The sequence below is a fragment of the Jaculus jaculus genome, chromosome 18 (genome assembly GCF_020740685.1).
Source record: "Jaculus jaculus isolate mJacJac1 chromosome 18, mJacJac1.mat.Y.cur, whole genome shotgun sequence".
Taxonomy (NCBI): domain Eukaryota; kingdom Metazoa; phylum Chordata; class Mammalia; order Rodentia; family Dipodidae; genus Jaculus; species Jaculus jaculus.
The window spans coordinates 39,479,492-39,505,337 of record NC_059119.1 but is presented as its reverse complement, the minus strand read 5'-3'; the positions used below and the strand labels follow the sequence as shown (position 1 = coordinate 39,505,337).

General features: G+C 42.7%; 2 protein-coding genes across 9 annotated transcripts in view; one reads left to right on the top strand and one right to left on the bottom strand.

Annotated features, from left to right (window-relative positions):
• Positions 1-24,959, bottom strand: part of Asb3 (ankyrin repeat and SOCS box containing 3) — a 111,652-nt gene extending 86,693 nt beyond the window's left edge. For 4 of the 7 annotated variants that reach the window (XM_045137342.1, XM_045137347.1, XM_045137343.1 and 1 more), the window contains exons 1-2: positions 6,310-6,435; positions 3,665-3,873 (exon numbers count right to left, since the gene is read on the bottom strand). In XM_045137342.1, the coding sequence (XP_044993277.1) occupies positions 3,665-3,873; positions 6,310-6,323 (223 nt within the window). In that variant the 5' untranslated portion in view covers positions 6,324-6,435. Of the gene's footprint in view, positions 1-3,664; positions 3,874-6,309; positions 6,436-8,178; positions 8,274-24,256; positions 24,364-24,839 lie in introns of those variants that run through there. The other 3 variants (XM_045137344.1, XM_045137345.1, XM_045137346.1) reach the window with 3 other exon arrangements.
• Positions 8,352-17,670, top strand: Chac2 (ChaC glutathione specific gamma-glutamylcyclotransferase 2). 2 transcript variants are annotated; one of them, XM_012949156.2, is made up of 3 exons: positions 8,355-8,534; positions 15,332-15,367; positions 17,083-17,670. In XM_012949156.2, exons 1-3 carry the CDS (start codon positions 8,400-8,402, stop codon positions 17,446-17,448), a joined length of 537 nt encoding a protein of 178 aa, XP_012804610.1. In that variant the 5' UTR covers positions 8,355-8,399; the 3' UTR covers positions 17,449-17,670. The 2 variants fall into 2 exon arrangements, with proteins under 2 accessions (XP_044993284.1, XP_012804610.1); XM_045137349.1 differs by lacking the exon at positions 15,332-15,367 and having other exon boundaries at positions 8,352-8,534.
• Positions 24,960-25,846: the final 887 nt, after the last annotated feature.

Here is a 25,846-nt window from a genome sequence, read left to right as displayed (position 1 = left end):
TAAAAATAAATTGTATGGTATACGCCTTTAGTCCCAGCACTCAGGAGGCTGAGGTAGAAGGATCGCTGTGACTTCAAGGCAAGCCTGGGCTAGAGTGAGACCTTGCCACAAAAAAATAAAATATAGTAAAAAGTTAAAACAAAATGTGCATTTTATTTTTTAAATACATCTTTAATCCAATCCTAGCGTAGGGGAAGGACTGGAGAAACAGAAGTTCAAAGTCATCTTCAGCTACAAAGCCAGTTTGAAACAGCATGGAATACAAGAGACTCTGTCTTAATAAAAGGAAAAAAAACAGAAGGATAGGGCTGCAAAGCTGCTCAGCAGTTAAGGTGCTTGCCTACAAAGCCTAAGGACCCTGGTTCGATTCTCCAATACCCACATAAAGTTAGAGGCACAAAGGGTCACACATGTCTGCATGCGTTTGCACAGCCCGAGGTCCTGGTGTTCCCATTCTCTCTCTCTCTCAAATAAACTATGAGGTTTTTTCTTTGTTTGTTTGTTTTTGAGATAAGGTCTTGCTCTAGCCCAGGCTGACCTGGAATTCACTATGTAGTCTCAGGTTGGCCTTGAACTCACTGTGACCCTCCTACCTCTGGCTCCCCAGGGCTGGGATTAAAGGCGTGCACCATCATGCCCAGCTTCAAATGAAATATTTTTTAAAGGATAGCCTTTAGTTAATTAAAAAAAAAAACAAAAAACAGCCCTACCTTGAAAAAAAAAAGTCAAGTAGATCAGGAATGCAAAAATTATATAAGATGTTTGTAGCTCAAGCTGACCTGGAATTCACTGTGTAGTCTCAGGGTGGCCTCGAATTCACAGTGATCCTCCTACCTCTGTCTTCAGTGTGTTGGGATTAAAGGCGTGAGCCACCATGTCCAGCATATAAGTTTTTATATGTACCAAATGACCTATAAAGGCCCAAAAGAATTGATGGGATATAAAACATTTTTTAAAACAATCAGTAGACTACCTATTAGTATCATTTTCTTTCTTGTCCACAAGGTAGTACTTAGATACTTAGTAATTATGATGAACTATGGACCCGAAAGTCTAACAATTGTACCTTGTGATAAGTGCACAGAAAGACAGTCTGAATCTCCATGATCACTGAAATGTAATGGTTCAGTAAGTATTACAATATAAAATGTTACATTCATCCTAAGTTTCAATTAGCTGAATGAAAGCTGGGCACAGTGGCACACACCTATAACTTATTTTAAAAGTAAACTTAATTTATTTAATATAAAATTTAATTTATTTGTAAAAATCACCTATGAGGGAGAGACAGGGAGATCAGGAATTCAGTCATCTTTGGCTAGAGGGTTACATGAGCTCCTCTCTCAAAAAGTCCCTCCACCCCCATGAAAAAAGCTAAATGTTATCAATGTTCACTTTTTAGTAAATGTTAGAAGTGTGGCATGGTAGAAATAGAAATAATAAAGGGTTTTGGAATATGAGATAAATGGGTTCAAATCAAATAACCTAGCTTATTATGTAACTTTGATAAGTCAACTTCTCTGTTTTTTGGTTTGCTCATCAAGAAATGGAGGTAGGGCTGGAGAAATGGCTTAGTGGTTAAGGTACTTGCCTACAAAGCCATAGGACCCAGGTTCTATTCCCCAGAACCTACATAAGCCAGATGCACAAGGGGCACACACATCTGGAGTTCATTTGCAGCGGCTAGAGGCCCTGGTACACACATTCTCCCCCTTCATCCCCCAGCTTATTTCTCTCTCTCTCAGTAATAAATAAAGAAAAATAAAATATTTAACAAATAAATAAATAAGAAATAGAGGTACATATAACATGGTCTCTAGCAGCAAGAAAATGTCATAAATCAACCATCTGACACATGTGCCCAGTCACCTTTGTTGTTTTCTTCCCATCCCCCTTCTCTCCTGACCTCTCACTCAGTATGTGCTGATTAACATTTAACTTACTATCCCATGAGACAGACAGCCAGTTTGTCACACTGACTGATTTCTTTGGTGTCGATATACCTGCCGTGGACAATCCCAAGCTGTAAAATTATAAAGGTGTATACAATAATCACGACCATTCTTCATCCTACTACTATTTTGTTTAATCTACAACACTTTTACTTTCTGAAATAAGCTTGTTGAATTTTTTTTTCTACTTTTTATTTATTTATTTGAGAGAGACAGAGAGAGAGAGAAAAGGGGAGAGAGAGAACGGGCGTGCCAGGGCATATAGCCACTGCAAATAAACTTGAGATGCTCGTGCCACCTTGTGCATATGGTTTATGTGGGTCCTGGGAAATCGAACCTGGGTCCTTTGGCTTTGCAGGCCAGCGCCTTAACCGCTAAGCCCTCTCTCCAACCCTGAATTCTTTAGGTATGTATTATCTACCTCTGGCGCAGGAACACAAGTGCTATAATGGCAGGAACACTGGCACATGCTATATGATGAGTATAAACGAACTGAAAAGTTTCCTAAAAGAAAAAAATAAACACATGAAGCAAGAAACACTAATCCAGGCCTGAACAGGTGACTCAGTAGTTAAGTATGCTTCCTATATAGGCTTAAGGGCCTTGAGGGGGCCTGAGACTGCAGAGTTCAAATCTCTGGATCCCATGTGTTAAACAGCTGGGCTATGAAATCCTATAACCTCAGTGCCGAAGTAGAACAGACCAGAGAATCAGTGGAGCCCTGCACGCTCCAGAATCAGGATAAAGACTCCAGCTCAAAACAAAAGACCAGAGTCTGAAGAGATGGCTCAGTGGTTAAAGATGCTTGCATGCAAAGTCCGCCAGCTCAGTTCAGTTCCCTAGTTCCCACATAAAGCCAGATGCACAAACTGGACACATAGCTGGAGTTCATCTGCAAGGGAAAAGAGGCCCTGGCATGCCCATATTCTCTCTTGTTCCCTATCTCTTACTCTCTCCCTTCCTTCTTCTTTTCCTCCCTCTCTTCTTCCTTCAAGTAAGTAAATAAATAAGTAATTTTTTTTAAAGACTAGGCAGAAGAGCAATGGAGCATACACCCAACACTCAACTCTGACACAGTAGGAGAGCATATGGGTGCCACACCACACTATACACATCCATATACAGCAGAAAGTGAAAATTAAGAACTAAATGACTAATCCAAACAAAATCTCAATTTCAATTTCAGTACCACCGCTCCTTCTGTTTGGAAAAGGTAGAAAGAACACATGGGATAAATAATGACTAAGTGTTTAAATTAAAATAGTGAGCTATTTTTGCTATAATACCTAGTAAAATTTTAAAAATATACTTCCCGGGTTGGAGTAATAACTCAGTGGTTGAGGCACTTGCTTGCAAAGCCTGACAACCTGGGTCCAAGTCCCCAGTACCCACATAAAACTGGATGCACAAAGTGGCACATGCATCTGTTTGCAGAAGCTGGAGGCCCTGACATTCATTCATTCTCTCTCTCTCTCTCTCTCTGTTTGCAAATTAATTAATTGATAAAATACTTCCACATAAAGGACAATATTTCCAGAAGTCTAGATGGAACATCATGCCAACATAATCCAAGGCAGTAATCTTATCATCCTTAACAGATAGTGCACCCATTTTAGGATTACAGAACAACAAATACTATTGTATATCACCATCTTTTAATTTTACTAATCTAACTTTTAGATGCAGCCTCCCATACCTTGAATTTACTTTACCTTTATGAATTAACATCTGCAAACATTCTACAGAGTTGTGGTAAGATGCTTCATGAATTGGCATCCATCCCCTGTTATCAGCAACATCCACACTCCGGCCCTTTTTGAGCAGGTTCCTTAAGACTTTAACGTTGCCTTCCCTGGCAGCAAGTCCAACTGAAGAGCACGTGTCTGAGTAAGCCTCTGTAAAATCCATTCTTTTGACTAGTCTACAAAACAAAGTAGAAAGACAGGACTATAGTAAATAAGACAACACTGAACTCCTAGAGATTACCAGTCACAATAGGCCTGTTCACTATCTCTCAAATGAGAAAACTTACAGCATAACTGAGAAAGTGCTCAAACCATTTCCTAAGAACGTTATTTAAAATACCATATTCTGGGCTGGAGAGATGGCCTTTAAGGCGCTTGCCCATGAAGCATAAGGACCCATGTAAGCCAGATGCACAAGGCGGCACATGCACCTGGAGTTCATTTGCAGTGGCTGAAGGCTCTGGTGCACCCATTCTCTCTATATGCCTCTTCCTCTGTGTCTGTCTGTCTGTCTGTCTGTCTGTCTCTCTCTCTCAAATAAATAAATAAATAAATTTTTAAAAATACCATGCTCTATTGTTCCCCTCTGGAAATGTTTTAGCAAATTTTTTCAACAGGCTCCTGCTTCTGTTCATGTCCCACCAAAATACTACCTGAAGCTCTGCCAATGAAAGCTGATCACCATGTGAGTCCCAAAAGTGCACTCTACTACCCAGAAGGACCACTGGTAAGGCTCAGCTTCTATACATAACCCTCTATAGGAAGGAGCTAAATCCAAAAGTGTAAAAAAAAAAAAAAAAAGTAAGCAAGAGGAGAGGGGAAAGGAAGAAGGGAAGAGAGGGAACTGAACTCAGGCAGTCTCCAGCTCGTATGCTTGCAAGTAAACTCTTAGCTGCCAAGCCATCTCCCCAGTCCCTCTTTGATCTTTTTGAAGAAGTACAGGCCAAAAGAAATGTGCCACAATGACAGAATCATTCTTTTACACCTCCAACATTAACTATCTGATCTATTTGTAAGAGATTCTCTTTCACTAAAACTGCATATGCTTTAAACTACATGAGATAGAGAATCAAGAAAATATAATATATGAACCTCAACTGGGAAACTGGGGGTGTGGCTCAGTGTGAAAGCACAAGAAGCTCTAGGTCCTGGGTTCAACCACCCAAACTGTTAAAAGAAAAAAAACAAAACACAAGAAAACCTCAACTAGATCTTGGATAGAGGAGCTTTAAGAGATTAACTCTAAAACTGAATTTTGAGAACTAGAGAGAAGGATCAATCAGTACAGTGCTTGTCACATGACCGTGAGAACCTGAGTTCAAGTCTTCGGCACCCTTATAAAACACCAGGAGTAGTAAGTGGCATATACCTGTAATCCCAGCACTGGGAATAGAGACAGAGGATCTCTAGGCTAGCTTACTGGCTAGCTAGTCTAGCCAAAGAGGTGAGCTCTAGGTTCAGTGTGAGACACTGTCTCAAAAGGTATGGTGGGAGGCCTACAGAGCTGGCTCAGAGTTAAAGATACTTGCCTGCAAAGCCTGCCAGCTGGGATTCAATTCCCTAGTACCCATGCAGCGCTACATGCACAAAGTAGTAGAAATGTCTGGAGTTGGTTTACAGTGACAAAAAGCCCTGTGTATTCTCTCCCTACTCATCTTCTCCCTCTCTCTCTCCTCTCTCTCCAATAAATAAATAAAAATATGTTTTTAAAAAATAAGATGGAGGCTGGGCATGGTGGCGCATGCCTTTAATCCAAGCACTTGGGAGGCTGAGGTAGGAGGATTGCTCTGAGTTTGAGGCCACCCTGAGACTACTTAGTGAATTCCAGGTCAGCCTGGTCTAGAGTGAGATCCTACCTTGAAATAAATAAATAAATAAATAAATAAATAAATAAATAAATAAATAAATAAGATGGAGGGGGCCTGGAGAGATGGCTTAGCAGTTAAGGCATTTTCCTGCAAAGCCAAAGGATCCCGGTTTGATACTCCAGGACCCACATAAGCCAGATGCACAAGGGGGGCACATACATCTGGAATTCCTTTGCAGTGGAGGCCCTGGCATGCCCATATTCATATTCTCTCCCTCCCCCCCCCTTCTCTTTCTTCCTCTCCTTCTCCCTCTTTCTCTATCTCAAAGAAAGAAAGAAAGAAATACAATATTTAAAAAGAGATAAGATGGAGCTAGACCTGGTGGTGCACACCTTTAATCCCAGCACTTGGGAGGCACAGGTTGGACGATCCCCATGAGTTAGAGGCCACCCTGAGACTACTTAGTGAATTCCAGGTCAGCCTGGGCTAGAGCAAGACCCTAACTCAAAAACACAAATAATAATAATAATAAGATGGAGGGCAGGAGAGATATCTTAGTGGTTAAGACGCTTGCCTATGAAGCCTAAGGACTCAGGTTCGAGTCCCAGTACCCACGTAAGCAAGATGCACAAGGTAGAGCATGTGTCTGGAGTTCATTTGCAGTAGCTAGAGGCCCAGGCACACCCATTTTCTCCCCCCCCCCCCGCCTCTTTCTTTCTCTCAAATAAAAAAAAAATCTTCAACAAAGATGAAAAAAATAAGATGGAAGGGCTGGAGATATTGTTCAGTGGTTAAGGCACTTGCCTGCAAAGCCTCATGACCCGGGTTAAATTCTTCAGTTACCCATGTGAGGCCAGATGCGCAAAGTGGCATATGCATCTGGAGTTCATTTGCAGTAACTAAGGTCCTGGCTCTGCTCTTCTCTTCTCTCTCTCTCTCCTTGCAAATAAATTAAGAAAAAAATAAAAACTAAGATGGCAAATAACTGAGGAAGACAATGTCAACCTCTAGCATCCACATATAGTACCTACTCACACACATGCACATGCAAAAAAAATTTTAAGTCACACATGGTGGTGCATGCCTTTAATGCTAGCATTTAGGAGGCAGAGGTAGGACGTTCACCATTAGTTTCCAGGCCAGCCTGGGATAGAGTGAGACCCTGCCTCAGGAAAAAAAAAAAAAAGTTAAGAAAATTAAAGATGTTTGGATATGGGATATATGACAACGTAATGTTGGTTTGTTTGTTTGAGGCAGAGTCTTACTCTACCCTAGATTGACCTGGAACGCACTCTGTTGGCCCAGGCTGGCCTTAAACTCATGGCAATCCTCCTACCTCACCTCTCAATTGCTGGGATCATAGGTGTGAACTACCATACCCAATGATGATGCACTTTTTATTAATTCTCTAAAATATGATAAAAGTACTATGGATAACAGGAAAATGTGTTATTATTCTGAAAATATGCATGTAGAAATATTTAACAGTAAAATTCATAACACATGCAATGTATATCAATTGCTTTAGATTTTTACAAGTAAACATAGAGAAAATAAAGCAACTGTTACAAAATATTAATTACTGGATCAACCATGGAGGGTATATAAATAGTAAATAACACTTTCTTAAATTTTCTGCATGTTTTAAAGTTTTCAAAAGCCTAAGAGATTGAGGAAAATGACCATGCCTGGCAAGGTGGAGACAACAGCTTGGAGAAAATCTAAAAGAGCTGGACGTGGTGGCGCACACCTTCAATCACAGCACTCAGATGGCAGAGGTAGGAGGATCCTGTGAGTTCGAGGCCACCCTCAGACTACAGTGAATTCTATGTCAGCCTGGACTAGTGTGAAACCCTACCTTGAAAAGAACAAACAAAGAAGAAAGAAAATCTAGAAGACCTGTTCAAACTTAAACCAGGTTTTTCTCTTCAGTAGCTTGTGCTGTTTTCTTATTAAGAATACAAATACTCTCTGAACCAGGATGGCTCTTAGAATCCTCCTCCAATAACACTACAGACCATGAAATAGAAATTGTCGAGAATGAGTAGTCACTGGGTAAGGCTTCAGTTTCCATATAATCAAAAATAATCATGAGGCAAGTCAGCTTCCTGAACAATATTGTGGAGGAACAGCTCTACTACCAATTCTTAGTATTTCTTGGGATCTCAGACCCCTTGATAAAACTCATGAAATAGGCACATACACTCTAAATTTTCTACATAATTTCAGTAGGCTCTCCACCTTGTTTCAAAAGCTTAGACACGAGCTCTGAGTTAAGAAATCTTTGCCTATGCTTTTCTGAGTGAGCAACTAGAGAACACTAAATATGAACCATGGCTGTTGTGTGCATAAAATTTAAATATGTAAGCAGTTCCCATTGGAATCATGGTTGCTCTTTCCTAGCTGTAAAACCACCTATGTAAAATTTTTGCTTCTATTTGAAAGGCGTAGGGCATAGGTTTTTTTAAGGTCAAATTGCATTTCCGGCTCCAGTGCCTCTAGCTGCTGTCATGGGGCGGATATCCAACTTTCAAAGCATAACAAAATGTCTTAACGTGCCAACTTTGGTGCTGGTCGGTACTGGGCGTCCCTCACCCTTAAGAGCACAAGCCCTTTTCTTTTCCCCCCTCCTGGGGGGCGGGGCAGACCCGGAAGGGATGGGGAGACACAGACCGCCGGAAAGTACTGTGGGTATCGCAGTGCTGCAGAAAGGCGGCAGCTCAGACAGCAGCGCTGGCTAGTGAGGAAGAGGTCAGCGACTCTCGGCGAGCAGCGAAGACGACGAGGCGCTCCGGGACTACAAGCCCAGCGTGCTTTGCGCCGCGCCAGCCACACGAGGGCAGCGCGCCTGCGCCGGCCGGTCCCCTGCTTCGCGGGGACAGGAGCCGGGAAAGATGTGGGTGTTTGGCTATGGGTCGCTCATCTGGAAGGTGGACTTCCCCTATCAGGACAAGCTAGTTGGCTACATCACGAACTACAGCAGGCGCTTCTGGCAAGGCAGCACCGACCACCGCGGGGTCCCGGGCAAGGTGAGGAACGCTCGGGGCGGGCGGGCGGGCGGGCGGGCGGCGCGCCCAGGTCCACTGCCCCGCGGCTACCAGCCCCCGTCCTCTCCCTCCCCAGGACCTCCTGAAGCCTCTCCAGGTGCTGGCGGGTAATTTCTGGGGGAGGCCAGCCCAGGCTCAGACACAGGTTCCAGCACACACACTGTCTCAGAGGCTGAGATGCCTGCAAGGGACCCAAGTCTCCATAACCTCCGCCCCCCCAAAAGTGGATTTTCATTTCACCACGTCAACAACTTGCAAATTCGGCTTCTGAGCAGTTACGTTGTTGGCATTTCTGTTTTATGCCATATTTTTACTGGTTAAAATTTAACGTGCGTGTAAATTCTGTAGTTTCGTTAGGGAATCTACTAACAGTGACAATTCAGATCACTTTCCAAAAAAAAAATTTTTTTTGGTAGTCCTGAGAATTGAATGCAGGACCTACTTTCCAGAATTATCTCCGATCATTAAGCCCATTTTGATGATATTGATAGGTACAAACAAACGGACTGTTAAATGAGTAACAGTGCCAAATCAGTATTAATGTTTCTTAAATAGTTCTCTTAAATTAGACATATAAATTATTTCATCTACTTTGCAGAAAGCCATACAAATCATTCATCTCAGTGTGTGGTCACAGTATTAGAAGCAGCTCACTGTTTATGCAAATCAGCTTTCTACTGGCTGGAAAGCAAAACTAATTTGGAAAAAACTGGTAACTTGGCCAATTTAGACACTTGTTTTGGTTAACTTACTAATGTTTGGAGGGGCACAGCACACTTGAATGCTCACTAATCTGAAGATTAGCCTGACTTGGTGGTAAATCGGTGATCCCAGCTATTCAGAAGGGTGAGGCAGGAAGGATCAGAAGTTCAAGCCTTCCTGGACAATTTATTAAGACCCTGTCTCAAAAACAAAGTACAGAAGAGCTGGAAATATAGCTTAGTAGCAGAGCACTTGCCTGGCACATGTGAGGCACTGAGTTCAAATCTGTTCTACCAAAAACAGAAAACCTTACATAAATATTTATGTGAGCTAGATTACTGTTTAGAAAGGGAAACTGGGCTGGAGAGATGGCTCAGCAGTTAAGGCACTTAACTGTGAAGCCTAAGGACCCAGGTCCCATTCCCCAGTACCCACATAAAACCAGATGCACTAGATGGCGCCTGCATCTGGAGTTACTTTGCAGTGGCTACAGGCCATGGAGTAGCCATTATCTCTCAAATAAATAAATAATATTTTAAAGGGAAATTCATATTAGCCAAAAACTAGAAATGAGATATTGGAAGAGATTTGGGTTAATTCTCAAGAAATACATACAGTGATAGAAACTAGAGACATAAAGGTTCTAAAATAGTTTGTACCTGCTCATAAGACACAGGATTGAAGCCTAAGAACCTGAGTTAGGAACCATTCTAATTCAACAAGAATTGGTCAATTAACTTGGCTTGAAGGTAGACAAACTATGCTGGCTGCTTATGGGAACCTGGACAGAAACACTCGAAAAACGAGAAGTGTCTTAGGGCAAATGCTCATTTATAGGCCAACAGAAACAACATGGCCAAAGAATCTCCAAGAATGTTATTAAACAGTATTCAAGAGGCTGGAGAGATGGTTCAGCATTTAAAGGCTCTTCATTGTTAAGCCTAATAGCCAGGGTTTCAATTCTCCATTACCCGTGTAAAACCAGGCATACAAAGTAGCCCATGCACCTAGAGTCATTTGCAGTGGCAGGAGATCCTGGCACACCCATACTTTCTATTAAATTGATAAAAATATTTTTAAAAACCACTATTCAAGACATTAAAGAACTAAGTTAAATAAGATGTCTATTGGTTAAAATTGCCATTCAAAAGAGAAAACCTTAGGCTCAGCCTGGGCTAAAGTGACAACCATGCCTCAAAAAATAATAATAATAAAATAAACTAGACAGATCACAATTTTATTTCATATTTTTTATTAAAATGGATCATCAGCTTTATATAAATGTTAACTGTCTGGGCAAGAATACAAAAGGCTTCAGAAATACCTAGCAAGAGCTGGAGAAATGGTTCAGCAGTTAAAGTGCTTCTCTGCAAAGCCTAAAGACCCAGGTTTGATTCACCAGTGCCCACATAAAGCCAGATGTACAAAGTGGCACATGTACCTAGACTTCATTTCTAGTGGCTAGAGGCCCTGGTGCACACATTCTTTCCCTCCCTCCCCCCCATTCTCCCTGTATTTCTCTGCTTGCAAATAAGTAATTTGAAAAAGAAATACCTAGCAAGTTAAAATGACTCATACTACTTAGTACGTAAACTGCTTTTTACAGCAACATATACCCCTAAGAAATTATTTAAAAAGCTAATACACAGGGGCTGCACAGTTGGCTTAGCAGTTAAGGCACCTGCCTGCAAAGACAAAGGACAAAGAGTCAATTCCCCAGTACCCACATAGAGCAAGGTGGATAAGGTGGTGCATGCATCTAGTGGCTAGAGGCCCTTGCAAACACATGTTTGTTCTCTCTCTCTTCCAAATAAATAAAATATGTTTTTCTAAAAAAAGATAATATAGGGACTGGAGAGATGACTTACCAGTTAAGGTGCTTGCTTGCAAAGCCTAAGGACTTTTGTTCAACTCTCCAGGACCCACATCCAGACACACAGTGATGCAAGTGCACAAGGGGCACACTCATCTAGAGTGTGACAGCAATGGCTGGAGGCCCTGGCACGCCAATTCTTTTTCTCACACTCACATTTAAAAAAAAAAAAGTTCTTTAAAAACATTAAAGAAGCCGGGCATGAGGGCACACACCTTTAATGCCAACACTTGGGAAGCAGAGGTAGGAGGATCTCCATGAATTCAGGGCCACCCTGACTACATAGTGAATTACAGATCAGCCTGAGCTAGAGTGAGACCCCAACTCGAAAAACCAAAGAAAACAAAAATTAAAGAAAGGCAATATACAACTGTTGGGCTCATTTCCATATACTGCAGTGGGGAAAATATTATGCTTGCTTTCTAACTTAAACTTTAATTAAGCATCTAACACAAAACTGACAATTCCTCACCACGGTAAGGATTTTATTTAAAGGACATGTTTTCCCCCAAATAGAATATATTACTTTAAAAAGGCATCTGTTTGTACTGGTTTTATTCTTTTTTTAATATTTATTTATTTGTTTATTTGAGACAGAGGGAGAGAGAATAGGCATCCAGCCACTGCAAACTATCTCCAGATGCGTGTGCCCCTTTGTGCATCTGGCTGACGTGGGTCCTTGGGGAATCGAACCTGAGTCCTTTGGCTTTGCAGGCACATGCCTTAACTGCTAAGCCATCTCTCCAGCCCAGTGTTTTTTGTTTTTTGTTTTTTTCTTTTTGAGACATAGTCTCATGACATAGCCCAGGCTGACCTTGAATTCCTGATTCTCCTGCCTACACCTCCAAAATAGGGGGAACAGATTATAGGCCTGTACTACCACACAGGGCAAAGAAAGCATGTTAATTTGAAAGATTACAAAGGGAGAGAAACAAAGGGTAGGAGGGAGGGAGAAGAGATAATCATGAGCATTTACTGTATCCCTAACTTTTCTACATTAGAAACATCACTCATTGCCCAATGAAAATCATGATTCTCACCATAGCCCATCCTGCAATCCTATTCCGCTTGAAAGATCCCTTTGCTGGGCACAGCAGTGTACACACCCATCATCCCAGCACTTGAGAGGCTGAGGCAGTAGCACTGACTCTTGCAGGCCAGCCTGAGCTACACAGCAGACATCTCTCTGAGGGTTACGTAAGGACACAAAGCACTTAGGTACATTTACAAATGTACTGTTTATTTTAGGAGCAAAGAGCTTTATTTCCTAGTAGGTTTATAAGTAAAACCAATAGTCCATGACATTACCAGTCAGAAGATTGCACTTACTTCCCCTTAAAATGACTCCCTACATACTCATTTTCTGTTCCACCAGCCAGAACCCAAGTCCAAGATTTCTCTGTCCCTCTTTTTTCAACATGACAACTGAGCACTTAAGTAGGTGACAGCTGTGCAAACAAAAGTACTTGCTAAGTACTTGAAAATGAATAAAAGGAGCAGTGAGAGTTTAGGAAAGGGAGCTGATAAGTCTGTCTAGGAATTGAGCCAAAATTTATGAACAAAATGGCCAGATGATGTGTCAGGCAAACCAAGGAGAGCAGGGCATGCCACACTTGACAACAGTATATTCAAAGATCTGAATATTTGTAAGAATTATCAGGGTTAAAGTGGAAAGAAGTGAGGTTTGTAGTTAAGTTTGAAAAATTCAAAGCTAGAAAGTTCTAGGTCCAAGTTGAAAACTGACTAGAGAAAAGCAAACATGGAGGCAGGGAGAGTCATCTGAGGCGAGGACTAAAGGAAAAAGAAACCAAAGTGCAGAGACACAAGGACGCGAGGCAAGGCAAGGAGGAGCACAGAACTTGCCACCTTGACTACTAACTTTTCCACTTCTGCATCCTCCTTCCTTCCCAACTTGTAGAGTACACACTTTACCAACCCCATCTTTCCAAACAGTCCCTTCATCATACTAGTCACCTACTAAAGTGCAGCGGTTCCTGTTTCCAAGTTCTCCCAAATTTCATTATTTCCATTGTCCTCCTACTTGAAATTCCTCATTTTTCACCTTTTTTTTAATGGGTTCTTTTTATTTATTTATTTATTTATTAGAGACAGACAGAAGGAGAGAGAGAGGCAGAGTGTGTGAGAATGGGCATGCCAGGGCCTCTAGCCACAAGTTCATTTGCAGTGGGTAAAGGCCTTGGCTTGCCCATTCTTCCTATATGCCTGCCTGCCTGCTTGTATGCTTTTCTTTCTCCCTCCCTCCCTCCCTCCCTCCCTCCCTCCCTCCCTCCCTCCCTCCCTCCCTCCCTTCCTTCCTTCCTTTCTTTCTCCCCCCCTCAAATAAATATTTTTAAGAAAACATAAAAATCAAATTAAATACATGGCCTGGTGTAGTTCCACCATATAGTCTTAACAGGCCCATATAAGAGGAACTATAAAAATAAACCACATCTAAACTGAGCACAGTGGTGCACACCTGTGATCCCAGCAGTTGGTGGGTAAGGGCAGCAGGATCAGGAGTTCAAGGCCAGCCTCAGTTACATAGCAAGTCTGAGGCCAGTCTGGATTACATGCGGTCATCTCAAAAATAAAAACGAATTCAGTCAACCTCTCAATGCAATTTAAAGTTCATTTTTAAAAATTTATTTATTTATTTATTTTGGTGTTTCAAGGTAGGGTTTCACTCTAGCCCAGGCTGACCTGGAACTCATTATGTAGTCTCAGGCTGGCCTCAAACTCAGGGTGATTCTCTTACCTCTGTCTCCCAAGTGCTGTGATTAAAGGTGTGCACCCCCACACCCAGCTAAAGTTGACTTATGTATAAGGAAGCCTACCTTGAGGCTACAAAAGCAAAGCTACTTCATAACTCAGACGCTCATACTTGAGATCTTTATACAGCCCACTAGCAGTGATTCTCCAAGTATAAACCCCAAAACAGTTTCACTAGACCACCTGAGATGTTGCTACAAATACATCCCCTCATGTGCCAGTCCAGCAGGTTCAGAAACTCTAGAGGTGTAGCCATTCTGCAGGTCATCTCATTCCTCTGAAAACCACTTCCCTGTAGGAAAGTGCCCTGGACTGCACCTTTTTCCCCAGAGGGAAAACCAGAATTTTCATTTATAATTGCTGCTTCCATTTGGTTTTCATTATAGGTGTTAGTCACTGCTGGGTTTTTCATATATTTTATTTATTTGAGAGAGAAAAAGAAGGGCATGCCAGGGCCTCTTGCTGCTGCAAAGTCCAGATGCATGCATGCCACTTTGTGAATGTAGTTTTATGTGGGTACTGAACGACTGAGCCCAGTTCAGCAGGCTTTACAAATAAGTTCCTTTAACGACAGAGCCATCTCTCCAGCTGATTTTTCATACTTTTAATGTAAATAACATACCTACTATATGCAAATTGATGGGACTCTTTTAGAAAGATCATTATCATTTGGATAAGGTGATTGTTTTAATTCACTTTAAAGTTTCTCATAAGCTAGACATAGTAACACATGCCTTTAATACCAGAATTTACAAGTGTGATGTAATACTGAAGCCAGCCTGGGCTACAGAGTGAATTTCAAGTCAGCCTTCAGTAGAATGAGACCCTATTTTAAAAAGGGGGGATTCTGGAGAGATGGCTTAGCCTTTAAGGCATTTGCCTACAAAGCCAAAGGATCCCAGTTCAATTCTTCAGAACCCATGTAAGCCAGATGCACAAAGGGGCACAAGCATCTGGAGTTCACTTGCAGTGGCTGGAGGCCCTGACAAGCCCATATTCATTTTCATTCCCCCCCCCCCCCCCCCCCCCGCAACCTCTCCCTAGTTCCCTCAAAGAAATAAACAAAACGTATTTAAAAAAGAATTAGCCAGGTGTGGAAGCACAATGCCTTTAATCCCAGCACTCAGGAGGCAGTGGTAGGAGGACTGTTGTGAGTTTAAGGCCACCCTGAGATTGTTTAGTGTATTCCAGGTCAGCCTGGGCTAGAGTCCAACCCTACCTCGAAAAAACAAAAACAAACAAACAACAACATATATATATATGCACACACACATATATATTATATGAATATTATAAAACCTTACCATAGAAAAATTTAAATGTTTCTTAAAGCAAATGTAATTGAGGTATTATTCCATGACATACTAAGTTAACATTTATTTAATGAACTTTAATTCAGAAAAATACACTTTCTTTTCTACTTTTTCCAAAACAGCCTGGAAGAGTTGTGACTCTTGTCGAAGACCCTGGGGTATGGTTATTCTTTCTTATAGAGTCTTTATAAAGTTTATTTGCATGTGTGTATGGGGGAGGATATGGGCATATCAGGGTCTCTCATCACTGCAAACAGATGCTTCTGATTTTACATCTGGCTTTAAGTAGGTTCATGCGGAATTAAGCCCTGAATGGCAGGCCTTACAAACAAGCACCTTTAACTGCTGAAGTATCTCCCCAGCCAACAGAGTCTTAACATGCAATATGCTGAGCTGTTTCAGGCCATATGTGTGTGTGTTTGTGTGTGTGCGCGCACGCGCATGCACACACACACACAGGCACATACATGTTTGTGTTCGTGCATGTGGAGGCTAGAGGTCTATATTAAGCATCTTCCTCAACTGCTCTCCACCTTATTTACTAAGACAGGCTCTCTCTGTAAACCCAGAGCTCACCATGACTGCTACACTACTTAGCCATTTGCCTTAAGAACCCACCTATTTGCACCTCCCCAGTGCTGAGATGATGGGTGCACATCACCAGGCCCAGCATTTTATGTGGGTGCTAGGGATCTGAACTGAGATCATCATGCTTGCACAGAAAACACTTGACCAACTGGGCCATCTCCCCAACCCATTTCTCAGTTTTAAAAATTCATTTACTTTTACAGGGAGAGGTATAACGTGGATGAATCTCTTCTGGAAGACTCCTAAAATCTTAGAACTAGTTTCCTGTAGCTAATGTATATTCATTTTGACTATCTAAGTTGAAATATGCAAAAATAAACAGAAAACATTTTGAGCAACTACTATTGGTCCGTTCATAGAAAGCAAATTGAGTGTGGTTATCACCCTAATATCTTTCTCAATAAATTCAGAGGTGCAGAATTTGTTTAGCCTAGAAGGAAAATGCAATTAGTTTCACCTACTTTTTGGTATGTAAGCATTCTCTGTGCCCACTCTTAGTAGCAAAATTCCACTGTCATTCAAGTGTAGAGGGCTTGTTGCATTGTTTTGTTGTTTATTTTTCATGTTTGTGGAAAATAGCCACTGGGAAATGTTACAACAAAATACAGGTCATGTCATCTCATTTTTGTGGATTTTCTTTGAGTTTATTTAATGAGAATTTTGTGGTCCCCTTTGACATTAATGGGGGCAGACTCTGTATAGCCAGAATACAGCTAGGAATCAGATAAAACCTTTAAAATTCTCTTCAGAATTGCTATACATCTATGATTTTCCATAGAAGACTAAGAAATCCTTAGTTCTATACTCCCTAACCTTATAAACAGTGTTTGTTTTCTAACAGATAGGAAGCACCCAGTAACTTATGACTGGCAATACTCAGATTCTTTAACTTCAAAAAGGGATTTAAACAAAATTCAAGCAGCAGGAAACATGGTGGCACCTGCTGAATCAGGAAGCTAACATGTTCAAGGCCAGCCTATATATAGCAAGACCTTTCCTCAAGGAAAATAAAGCAGCAAGTAATAAAAGATTAATCATAATGTAGATTCAGAAATGCTTTTAGAACTTTACAGTGGGAGAAGCATCTATGAACATGGTAAGTGTAACTGCTAATCAACAAACAAATGGCACTTTGCCTCCACAGAATTTCCTAAAGATTTAAAAATACTGGTTTCCTTTATTTTTATTATGTGCCTCTTATGAAACATTGACTTCTAAGATTTTTGTATACCTATTTTGTTTAGCCTTGTGAATACTAAATAGTGTATTGCTCACTTCTCAACAGGGTTGTGTATGGGGCGTTGCTTACAAACTCCCTGCAGGAAAAGAAGAGGAAGTAAAGACATACCTTGACTTCAGGGAGAAAGGAGGCTACAGAACCACAACAGTCATTTTTTATCCAAAAGATCCCACAACAAAACCATTCACTGTGCTGCTGTATATAGGAACATGTGATAATCCAAATTATCTTGGTCCTGCGCCTCTGGAAGACATTGCTGAACAAATTTTTAATGCATCTGGTCCAAGTGGAAGAAATACAGAATATCTTTTTGAACTTGCAAACTCTATTAGAAAACTTGTGCCAGAAGATGCAGATGAACATCTTTTCTCTTTAGAAAAATTAGTAAAGGAACGTTTAGAAGAAAAATAGCACCTCAGTAGTATATATATATATATATCCTTCTCCAAACAGAGCTTTTGGTTTTCAGAGAATAATTTCAGTGTACAATGGCATATGTTCTGGAAATGTATTTGTTACATATATCATCTAAATTTATGTAGTTTACTTACAAGTGCCCTGAAACATACATTCAGAGGTTTGGCATTAAAAAAAAAAAATCAATTGCTGAATGTGGTGATGCATGCCTTTAATCCCAGCACTCAGGAGGCAGAGGTAGGAGTGAATTCCAGGTCAATGTGGGCTAAAACAAGACCTTACCTCAGGGGAAAAAACAAAATTAGACATTCTTTCCGCCCCCTCTTCCACAAAATTTCCCTGAGCCATGTTGGGTTCATTTTTGAAAGAATGTAAGAGTCACATGTTGGGTCATGATATGCAGAGACATTTATCATACCAATAACTGTGGGCTAACTCCACAATGCAGGACCCATTTACATCAACAAGAAGGGGCCAAGGGGAGAGGGTAAGTCACGGATGAGCCTAATAATGGTACCAAACTGCCTGTATTTGCTGAAAAGAAAGCTAATAAATTAAATTTTTAAAAAATTAGAGCTAGAGAAATGACTTGGTGGTTAAGGCACTTGCCTGAGAAGCCTGAGGTGTCAGGTTCAAGTCTCCAGTACCCACATTAGCCAGCTGTACCAGATGGTGCATGCATCTGGAAGTTGTCTACAGCTGGAAGCCCTGGTGCTTTCTGTCTTTCTCTCCCTCCCTCTCTAATAAAAAATAAACAAAAATAAAATATAAAAAACACAAGGTGGTGCATGTGTCTAAAGTTCATTTGCAGTAGCTGGAAGCTCTGGTGCACCCGTTCTATCTGGCTTTTTCTCACTCAAATAAAAATATTAAAATTTTTTAAAATTATAATTATATAAGGCATTTGCCTGCAAATCCAAAGGACCCTGGTTCAATTCCCCAGATCCCACACAAGCCAGATGTACAAGATGCATCTGGAGTTCATTTGCAGTGGCTGGAGGCCCTGGTGCACCCATTTTTTTCTCTCCCTCTCTCTGCCTGTTTCTCTCTTTCAAATAAGTTAAAGAAATAAAACTATAATTATTTCCTTTATACAATGATTGAACACATGCTTATAAGAAGTGAGTTTCTATATTTCTAGAGAAGGTCCCAGTCTACTCATTGTTTTTAAATCAGAGTGACCATGGTTTAAAGAACATAAGCTTTAAATAATGAGTTTAGGAATATAGAGTGATGTAGATAAAATTTCATTATTGATTGCTAATTTCCTTGTTGTTCAGGAATTAAGTAAGACTTGGATTTAGGCCCTAAGAAATTAGATTTTGTAATAAAAAAATTGTCCTTGAAATTATGATGAACTATCCTCTCCTTTCAAGAAAAAGAAAAACATCTCACTACATAGGAAAACTCATTAAGCAAAAGAACACAAATTATACTATACAAATCATATCAATATCATTCAGTTTGTATTCATCTTCTTTCTGATAATTACAGATTAGGAGAAACATAACGGAAGTTATGCTTGATATGGCTTTTGCAATTATAATTTCTTAAACTAAGAAGAGATATTACCTGAATATTTGCTATGCTTTATTTTTCTTTCTCACCTCTTACCACCTAGATAACAGCATCAATAGTTTACACTGATCCTTATACCGCTAACTAATTCTTAAATTAAGAAGTCTTCAAACCAGCAGATATGGTGACTCACAACTATAATCACGGCACTTAGGTAGCTGAGACAAAAGTGCTACAACTTCAAGGCTAGTCTGACCTACAGAGTAAGACCCTATCTCAGCTACTTAACTATTTTAAGTACTTTACAACATTTTAAATATTTATTTCTCCTAAGGGTGCCTCACATGTCAGGTATTACAGAAAAGGTACTAACATTTAATGAGTATCTCAGAAGGGTGTAGTAAAGCCTTTACATAAAGAGGTATATGTTCCCATTTTTGGAGAACTCTAAGCTTGTTTCCATAGTAAACTGCACTATTACACATTTAACAATTGTTGAAATCCAGGTCTCTCTAAAAGCACAAAATGCTACAATATATTTAAAATTCCACTTTCAGCCCCCTGCATTTTTCCCATAAACATTAACATGTTTGCATGATGAAATAATACGTAAGTTGTTAAGACAACCTGGTGTGGTGGTGCACACATTTAGTCCCGGCATTGGAGAGGGTGAAGTAGGAGGATCATCATACATTCAAGGCCAACCTAGTGCTATACAGTGAGGTGAGCAGGTCAGCCTAGACTACATTGAGACCCTGCATCAAAAAAAGTCAAAGAGCTGGGCATGGTGGCGCACGCCTTTAATCCCAGCACTGGGGAAGCAGAGGTAGGAGGATGGCTGTGAGTTCAAGGCTACCCTGAGACTACATAGTTAATTCCAGATCAGCCTGGACCAGAGACCCTACCTCGAAAAAAAAAAAAAATGTCAAAGAGAAAAAGATAAATAAAGATTTTGGAGTTGATTTAGACAGAAGTATATCTGTTCCCATAAATATGACAAGCCTATCTAAGATTAACTCACTACAGCTCAGAATCACATAGGTCACTTCAGGGCACAACTTATTATTGACAAATAAATCAAGATCCACAGGAGGTTGGGACTCCCCAAAGTTATTATGGTGCAAAATACAAAGACGGATGACTTTGGAATTCCTATTTGTATATCTTTCTAGGCTTTCAGAAGTAGCCAAGAAAAAATATTTTAAAAACCTGTCATCCAGTTCTACACAAAGGCTGTGTTCTAAAAATGCTGGGGGACAGTGGAGAGATGGCTCAGTGGTTAAAGGTGCTTGCTAGCAAAGCCTGAAGCCCAGGTTCAATTCCTCAATATCCACTTAAAGCTAGATGCACTAATTGGCACATGCATCTGGGGTTTATTTGCATTAGCAGAAAACCCTGGTGCGTGTGTCCATCCCCATCCCCTCCCTTACTGCTTGCAAATAATATTTTTTAAAAGCTCAGGGGATCTGGAGGATGGCTTAGTGGTTAAGGCGTTTGTCTGCAAAGCCAAAGGACCCAAGGGGGTGTACATGTCTGGAGTTTGTTTGCAGTGGTTGGAGGTCCTGGCATGTGCACATATTCATTCATTCACTCATACTCATTAATTCTCTCTCTCTCTCTCCCTCCCTCCCCCCCCCCCCCCGTCAAATAAATAAATAAAGCTCAGGGAAGAACCCTTACTGAAATAAAAATATAGAGAAGCTATGGTTTGGAATTGCCAACCTAGGAAGAACTAAAACTGGTACACTTTGAGTTTAGCAATTCTTTCTTGACAGCCATGGCATCTAAACATTCTCTTTCATTCTACATACACAAACTCAGGCTTTCATACCTCAGAGCAAAAAAATAAAATAAAAACTAAAAAATGAGCTTGATGTTAAGTTTTAGGGATTCATGAAAAGGGTGAGCAAACACATTTAGAGAAGAAACTTTTGGGGAGTATTTTGGGGAGTTTTGCTTTTGAGGCAGCGTCTTTCTATGTATCTGAGCTGACCTGGAACTCAATTGTCCTGCCTTAGCCTCTCAATGCTGGGATTACAGGTTTATGCCACTATGCCCAGCCGAGAGTGGGATTTTAAATCAGTTCCTTCTATTGTAGTAGTTTTTCTGAATCCCAAACAACACACTCACTATTCAGTCCACCAAGAACTATGACCACCACCTAGAAAGGTCTTCATACCTTGTTATTTGGAGAAACAGGTTGGGATGTCAATGCTAACTGAAATCATTAGTGTGACCCATTTTGTTGTTAATGATTTTGAAGGTTTGACCACTGTCAAGATGCATCTCATCCTGAGAAAATTTTTAAGTTTTCTAATAAAGTACCTGAAATGCATACCATATATCTTGAAGACGTCTACTAAATTTTAACACACGAGAAAAATGACAGTGATGAGGGAATGCTCAATACTTATTATTTAGTAGTACTTTATGTCATATATTGAGTGCCACAGGTTCAAGATTCATGAAGACTGCCAATATGCCTATACTTTAAGAGCTATACACGGTCTATCAGATTCTTTATGGACTTTCAATTTTAAACACTTTTCAGTCAACATTTCTCTCTACCATATTAAGATTTCTCTCTTCTATAACGCCTAACTTAAAAATCATACGTTAGGAAAATAGTCTCAATACGTAAGTCCATATCCCTATACCTGGAGCCATTGTATTACATTTATAATTCACAATTTTTTGTTTGTTTTTGAAGTAGGCTTTCACTCTAGCTCACACTGACCTGTAATTCACTGTGTAGTCTCAGGGTGGCCTTGAACTCATTGTGATCCTCCTACCTCTGCCTCCCTAGTGTTGGGATCAAAAGCGCAGGCCATGTATTTTTGTTGTTGTTTTCTGGATTTTATTTATTTATTTTAATTTTTTTTATTCATTTTATTTATTTTTTAATTTTTCGAGGTAGGGTTTCACTCTAGCTCAGACTGACCTGGAATTATACTATGTAATCTCAGGGTGGCCTTGAACTCAGGGTGATCCTCATACCTCTGTCTCCCAAGTGCTGGGATTAAAGGCAGGCGCCACCACAGCCGGCTAATTTTTTATTTAGAGAAAGAGGGAGAGAGAGAAAATGGGCATGCCAGGGCCTCCAGCCATTGCAAAGGAAGTCCAGACGCATGCGCCCCCTTGTGTATATGGCTAAGGTGGGTCCTGGGGAATCAAATCTGGGTTCTTTGGCTTTGCAGGCAAATGTCTTAGCCACTAAGACATCCCTCCAGCCCTCATCATCATCTTCACCATCATTATATTATTTGACCCAGGGTGTCACTCTAGCCCAGACTGACCTGGAATGCTATGCAACCCTGGAACGCTGGCCTCAAATTTACAGCGATCGTCCTACTTCAGTCAGCTGACGACTGAGATTACTAGGCATGAACCATCTTGTTCCCTTAAAATACTTGTGTCAAGAGCAACTTCTCACTTCTTGAAACAGTCTCCTTAATATCTATTCCATTTCCATCCTACTTTAACTGGGCATACCTTCTTGGTCCATTTTGATAACTTTTTTTTTTTTTTTTTTTTTGGTTTTTCGAGGTAGGGTCTCACTCTAGCTCAGGCTGACCTGGAATTCACTATGGAGTCTCAGGGTGGCCTCGAACTCACACGATCCTCCTACCTCTGCCTCCCGAGTGCTGGGATTAAAGGCGTGCGCCACCACACCCGGCTCATTTTGGTAACATTTTTAAAACCATCTTATTTATTTAAGAGAGAGAGAATGGGTACCCAGGGCCTCCAGCCATTACAAACATACTCCAGAAATGTGCCACCTTGTGCCTGTGGCTTTACATGGGTACTAGGGAGCTGAACCTGGGTCTTTCACTTTGCCAGGCAAATACCTTAACTGCTAAGTCATCTCTCCGACCCTTGATAACTCTTGCTTGCTGTTCAAATATGCAATGATTCTTGTCTTCCTTTCTTTAACCTCATCTTCCCCAGGTAAGCTCAGCTAATTGCATAACTTCAACTACATTTATATGGAGCAACTCCAAAATTTGTAATTTCAGCACTGAAATTCGCCTTCAACTCTTGAGCTCCTAAGGTTGACTTTAGATCTCTGATATCTAAAATTCATGTCCCAAATAGAAATTTGGCTCAGAAATTACATCAAGTAAATGTCTGAGAGATTTGTGTACAGTTTTTACGATTTTTATGTAATTTTGAAATTACTCCACAATGAAAAGTAAAACATGTTTGGCATGGTGGCACATGCCTTTAATCTCAGTGTTTTGGAGGCTGGGGTAGGGTGCATGAGTTTGAAACCAGCCTGGGGCTACAAAGTGAGATCCAGCCTGAAGTTGAGGAAGTGAAACACAAAAATGCTGATTCCCACCAGATTACAATCATCTGCTCATTTATCTGTCTTCCCTCTTTCAATCATACCACCAGCTCATCATGAAAACCTGTCTAGGCATCATCAGTGATACATCCTTGTAAAATCGTATCACATCTGAATTCCCCAGTAAGCTCAAGATGCTCTGCCTGAAAATAAAAAAAGGCTGAGGTAGGATCCACATGAGTTTGAAAGCAGCCCAGGGCTACGAAGTAAGAGCCAGCCTGATGTTGGGGAAGTGAAACACAAAAATGCTGATTCCCACCAGATCACAATCATCTGCTCATTTATCTGTCTTCCCTGTTTCTTTAAAAATATTTTATTTTTATTTATTTGACAGAGAAAGAGGCAGAGAGAGAGAGAATGAGCATGCCAGGGCCTCCTGGCCACTGCAAACGAACTGCAGACGCATGTACCCTCTTGTGCATCTGGCAAATGTGGGTCCTGGGGTATCGAACCTGGGTCCTTTGGCTTTGCAGGCAAATGCCTTAACTGCTAAGCCATCCCTCCAGCCCTGTCTTCTCTTTCCATCAACAATACCACCAGCTCATCATGAAAACCTGTCTAGGCATCATCAGTGATACATCCCTGTAAAATCGTATCACATCTGAATTCCCCAGTAAGCTCAAGACGCTCTGCCTGGGGAAAAAAAAAAAATCCAAATCAGGCTGTCCTAACCTTCATCGCTACCAGTTATAGATTCATCACTCCAATCTACTGCTTCCTTCTTGACATGACATCTTCCCGTGTGTCCATATCCAAAGTGCTTTCTTCTTACAAAGACACCAGTCGCACCTCCCTAATTGTCTGTCCTCATCTTAACTCGCATTACACCTGTCAACATTCTATGTCCAAACCGTTCCACAGGTTCTCAGGATTGGGACACTGACACGCGGGGGCAGCGGCGTACCAAGTCAACCCCTAACGATCTCTATAACCCACTTTGCACACAGCAGCCACAATCTTCGCAGATGTCCGTCCGGTCTCGCCCCGTCCCGCCGGCGCGGGTGACTCCCTGCTGGCTCAAACTCCGCGGGGCACCCCGGGGACAGCGGCCCAGCGCCGCGCCGGGGCCGCCTGGGTTCCGCTCCCTCCCGGCGTCGGTCAGCCGGGGAGAGGGAACGCAGACCGCCCGTCTGGTTCGGGGGCAGCGGGACCGAGGTCGTGCCCGCTCGCGGGGCCCTGGCATAAGCAGGGACAACGGCCGGGCCCGCAGCGCGGCGGGAGGCTCCGCGCCGGGCGCCCGCCCCCGCGCCCCGGAGGGCCGGGTCCTCCCACTCCGCGAAGGGCCGCTTCCTCGGCCGGGGCCAAGCAGAGGCGCCCGCCCGGCCCCAGGGAGGCTGCCGCGGAGAGCCGCGCGCCCCCCCGGGCAGCAGGCACGGCCGGAGGCTCGGGAAGGGAAGCGGCTCCCCGCGAGGTGGCGCCGGCGACTGCCCGGCCGCTCGGCCCGCCGCTCCCGCGCTCCCAGCCGGGCGGCCGCGCGCGGGGCAGGAGGGACCGAGCCCCGCCGCCCGCGGGGACCCACCTCGCCCGACGCCGGCTCCGAGGCCGAATCCGCGCGGCGGCTCCCAAGCGCACGGCCGCACTGCGGTAGCCGCGATTCAAACTCAGCCGGGGAGGCAGCCGGGCTTCCGTAGCGAGGGCCCCGCGGCCCCGGATGTTGATGGGCCGCCGGCCCCGGAAACGCTGGCGGCGGCCGAAGGGGCGGAGGCGGAGCTCTGCGGCCCTCCGGAAGGAGACGTGGCGGCGGTTGGGTCCCCTGCTGCCCGGACGCCCGGTAGTCCCGCCGCCGCCGTCTCCGCCTCCTCGCGCTCCCCCTTCCCTTCTCCGCTTCGCGCGGTGGAGGCGGCGGCGGCGGCGGCGGCGGAGGATGGAGGAAGGCGGCGCGCGGAGCCCGGCCCCCGGGGCGCCCGTGCTCCTGGCGCTGTGTGCGCTGCTGCAGGCGGCGGGCGGCGGCCGAGCGCTCCCGGCGCTCAGCGACGACGTCCCGTTCCGAGTGAACTGGCCGGGCACCGAGTTCTCTCTGGTCAGTGCGCTCGCCAGCCCCACCGCCTCCCTCTTCCTGACCCTGGCGCGAGTGGCCGTGCCCTCCCGGTTCCGCTCCCCGTCCTAATCCTAACGCACCGCAGGAGGGGCTCTCCTGCCGGCGCTGACTCGCCTTCCCTGGGAGAGGGAGGGAGAAGAGATAATCATGAGCGTTTACTGTATCCCTAACTTTTCTACATTAGAAACATCACTCATTGCCCAATGAAAATCATGATTCTCACCATAGCCCATCCTCCGCTTGAAAGATCCCTTTGCTGGGCACAGCAGTGTACACAGCCATCATCCCAGCATTTGAGAGGCTGAGGCAGTAGCACTGACTCTTGCAGGCCAGCCTGAGCTACACAGCAGACATCTCTCTGAGGGGTAAGGACACAAAGCACTTAGGTACATTTACAAAAGTGCTTTTTATTTTAGGAGCAAAGAGCTTTATTTCCTAGTAGGTTTATAAGTAAAACCAATAGTTCATGACATTACCAGTCAGAGGAT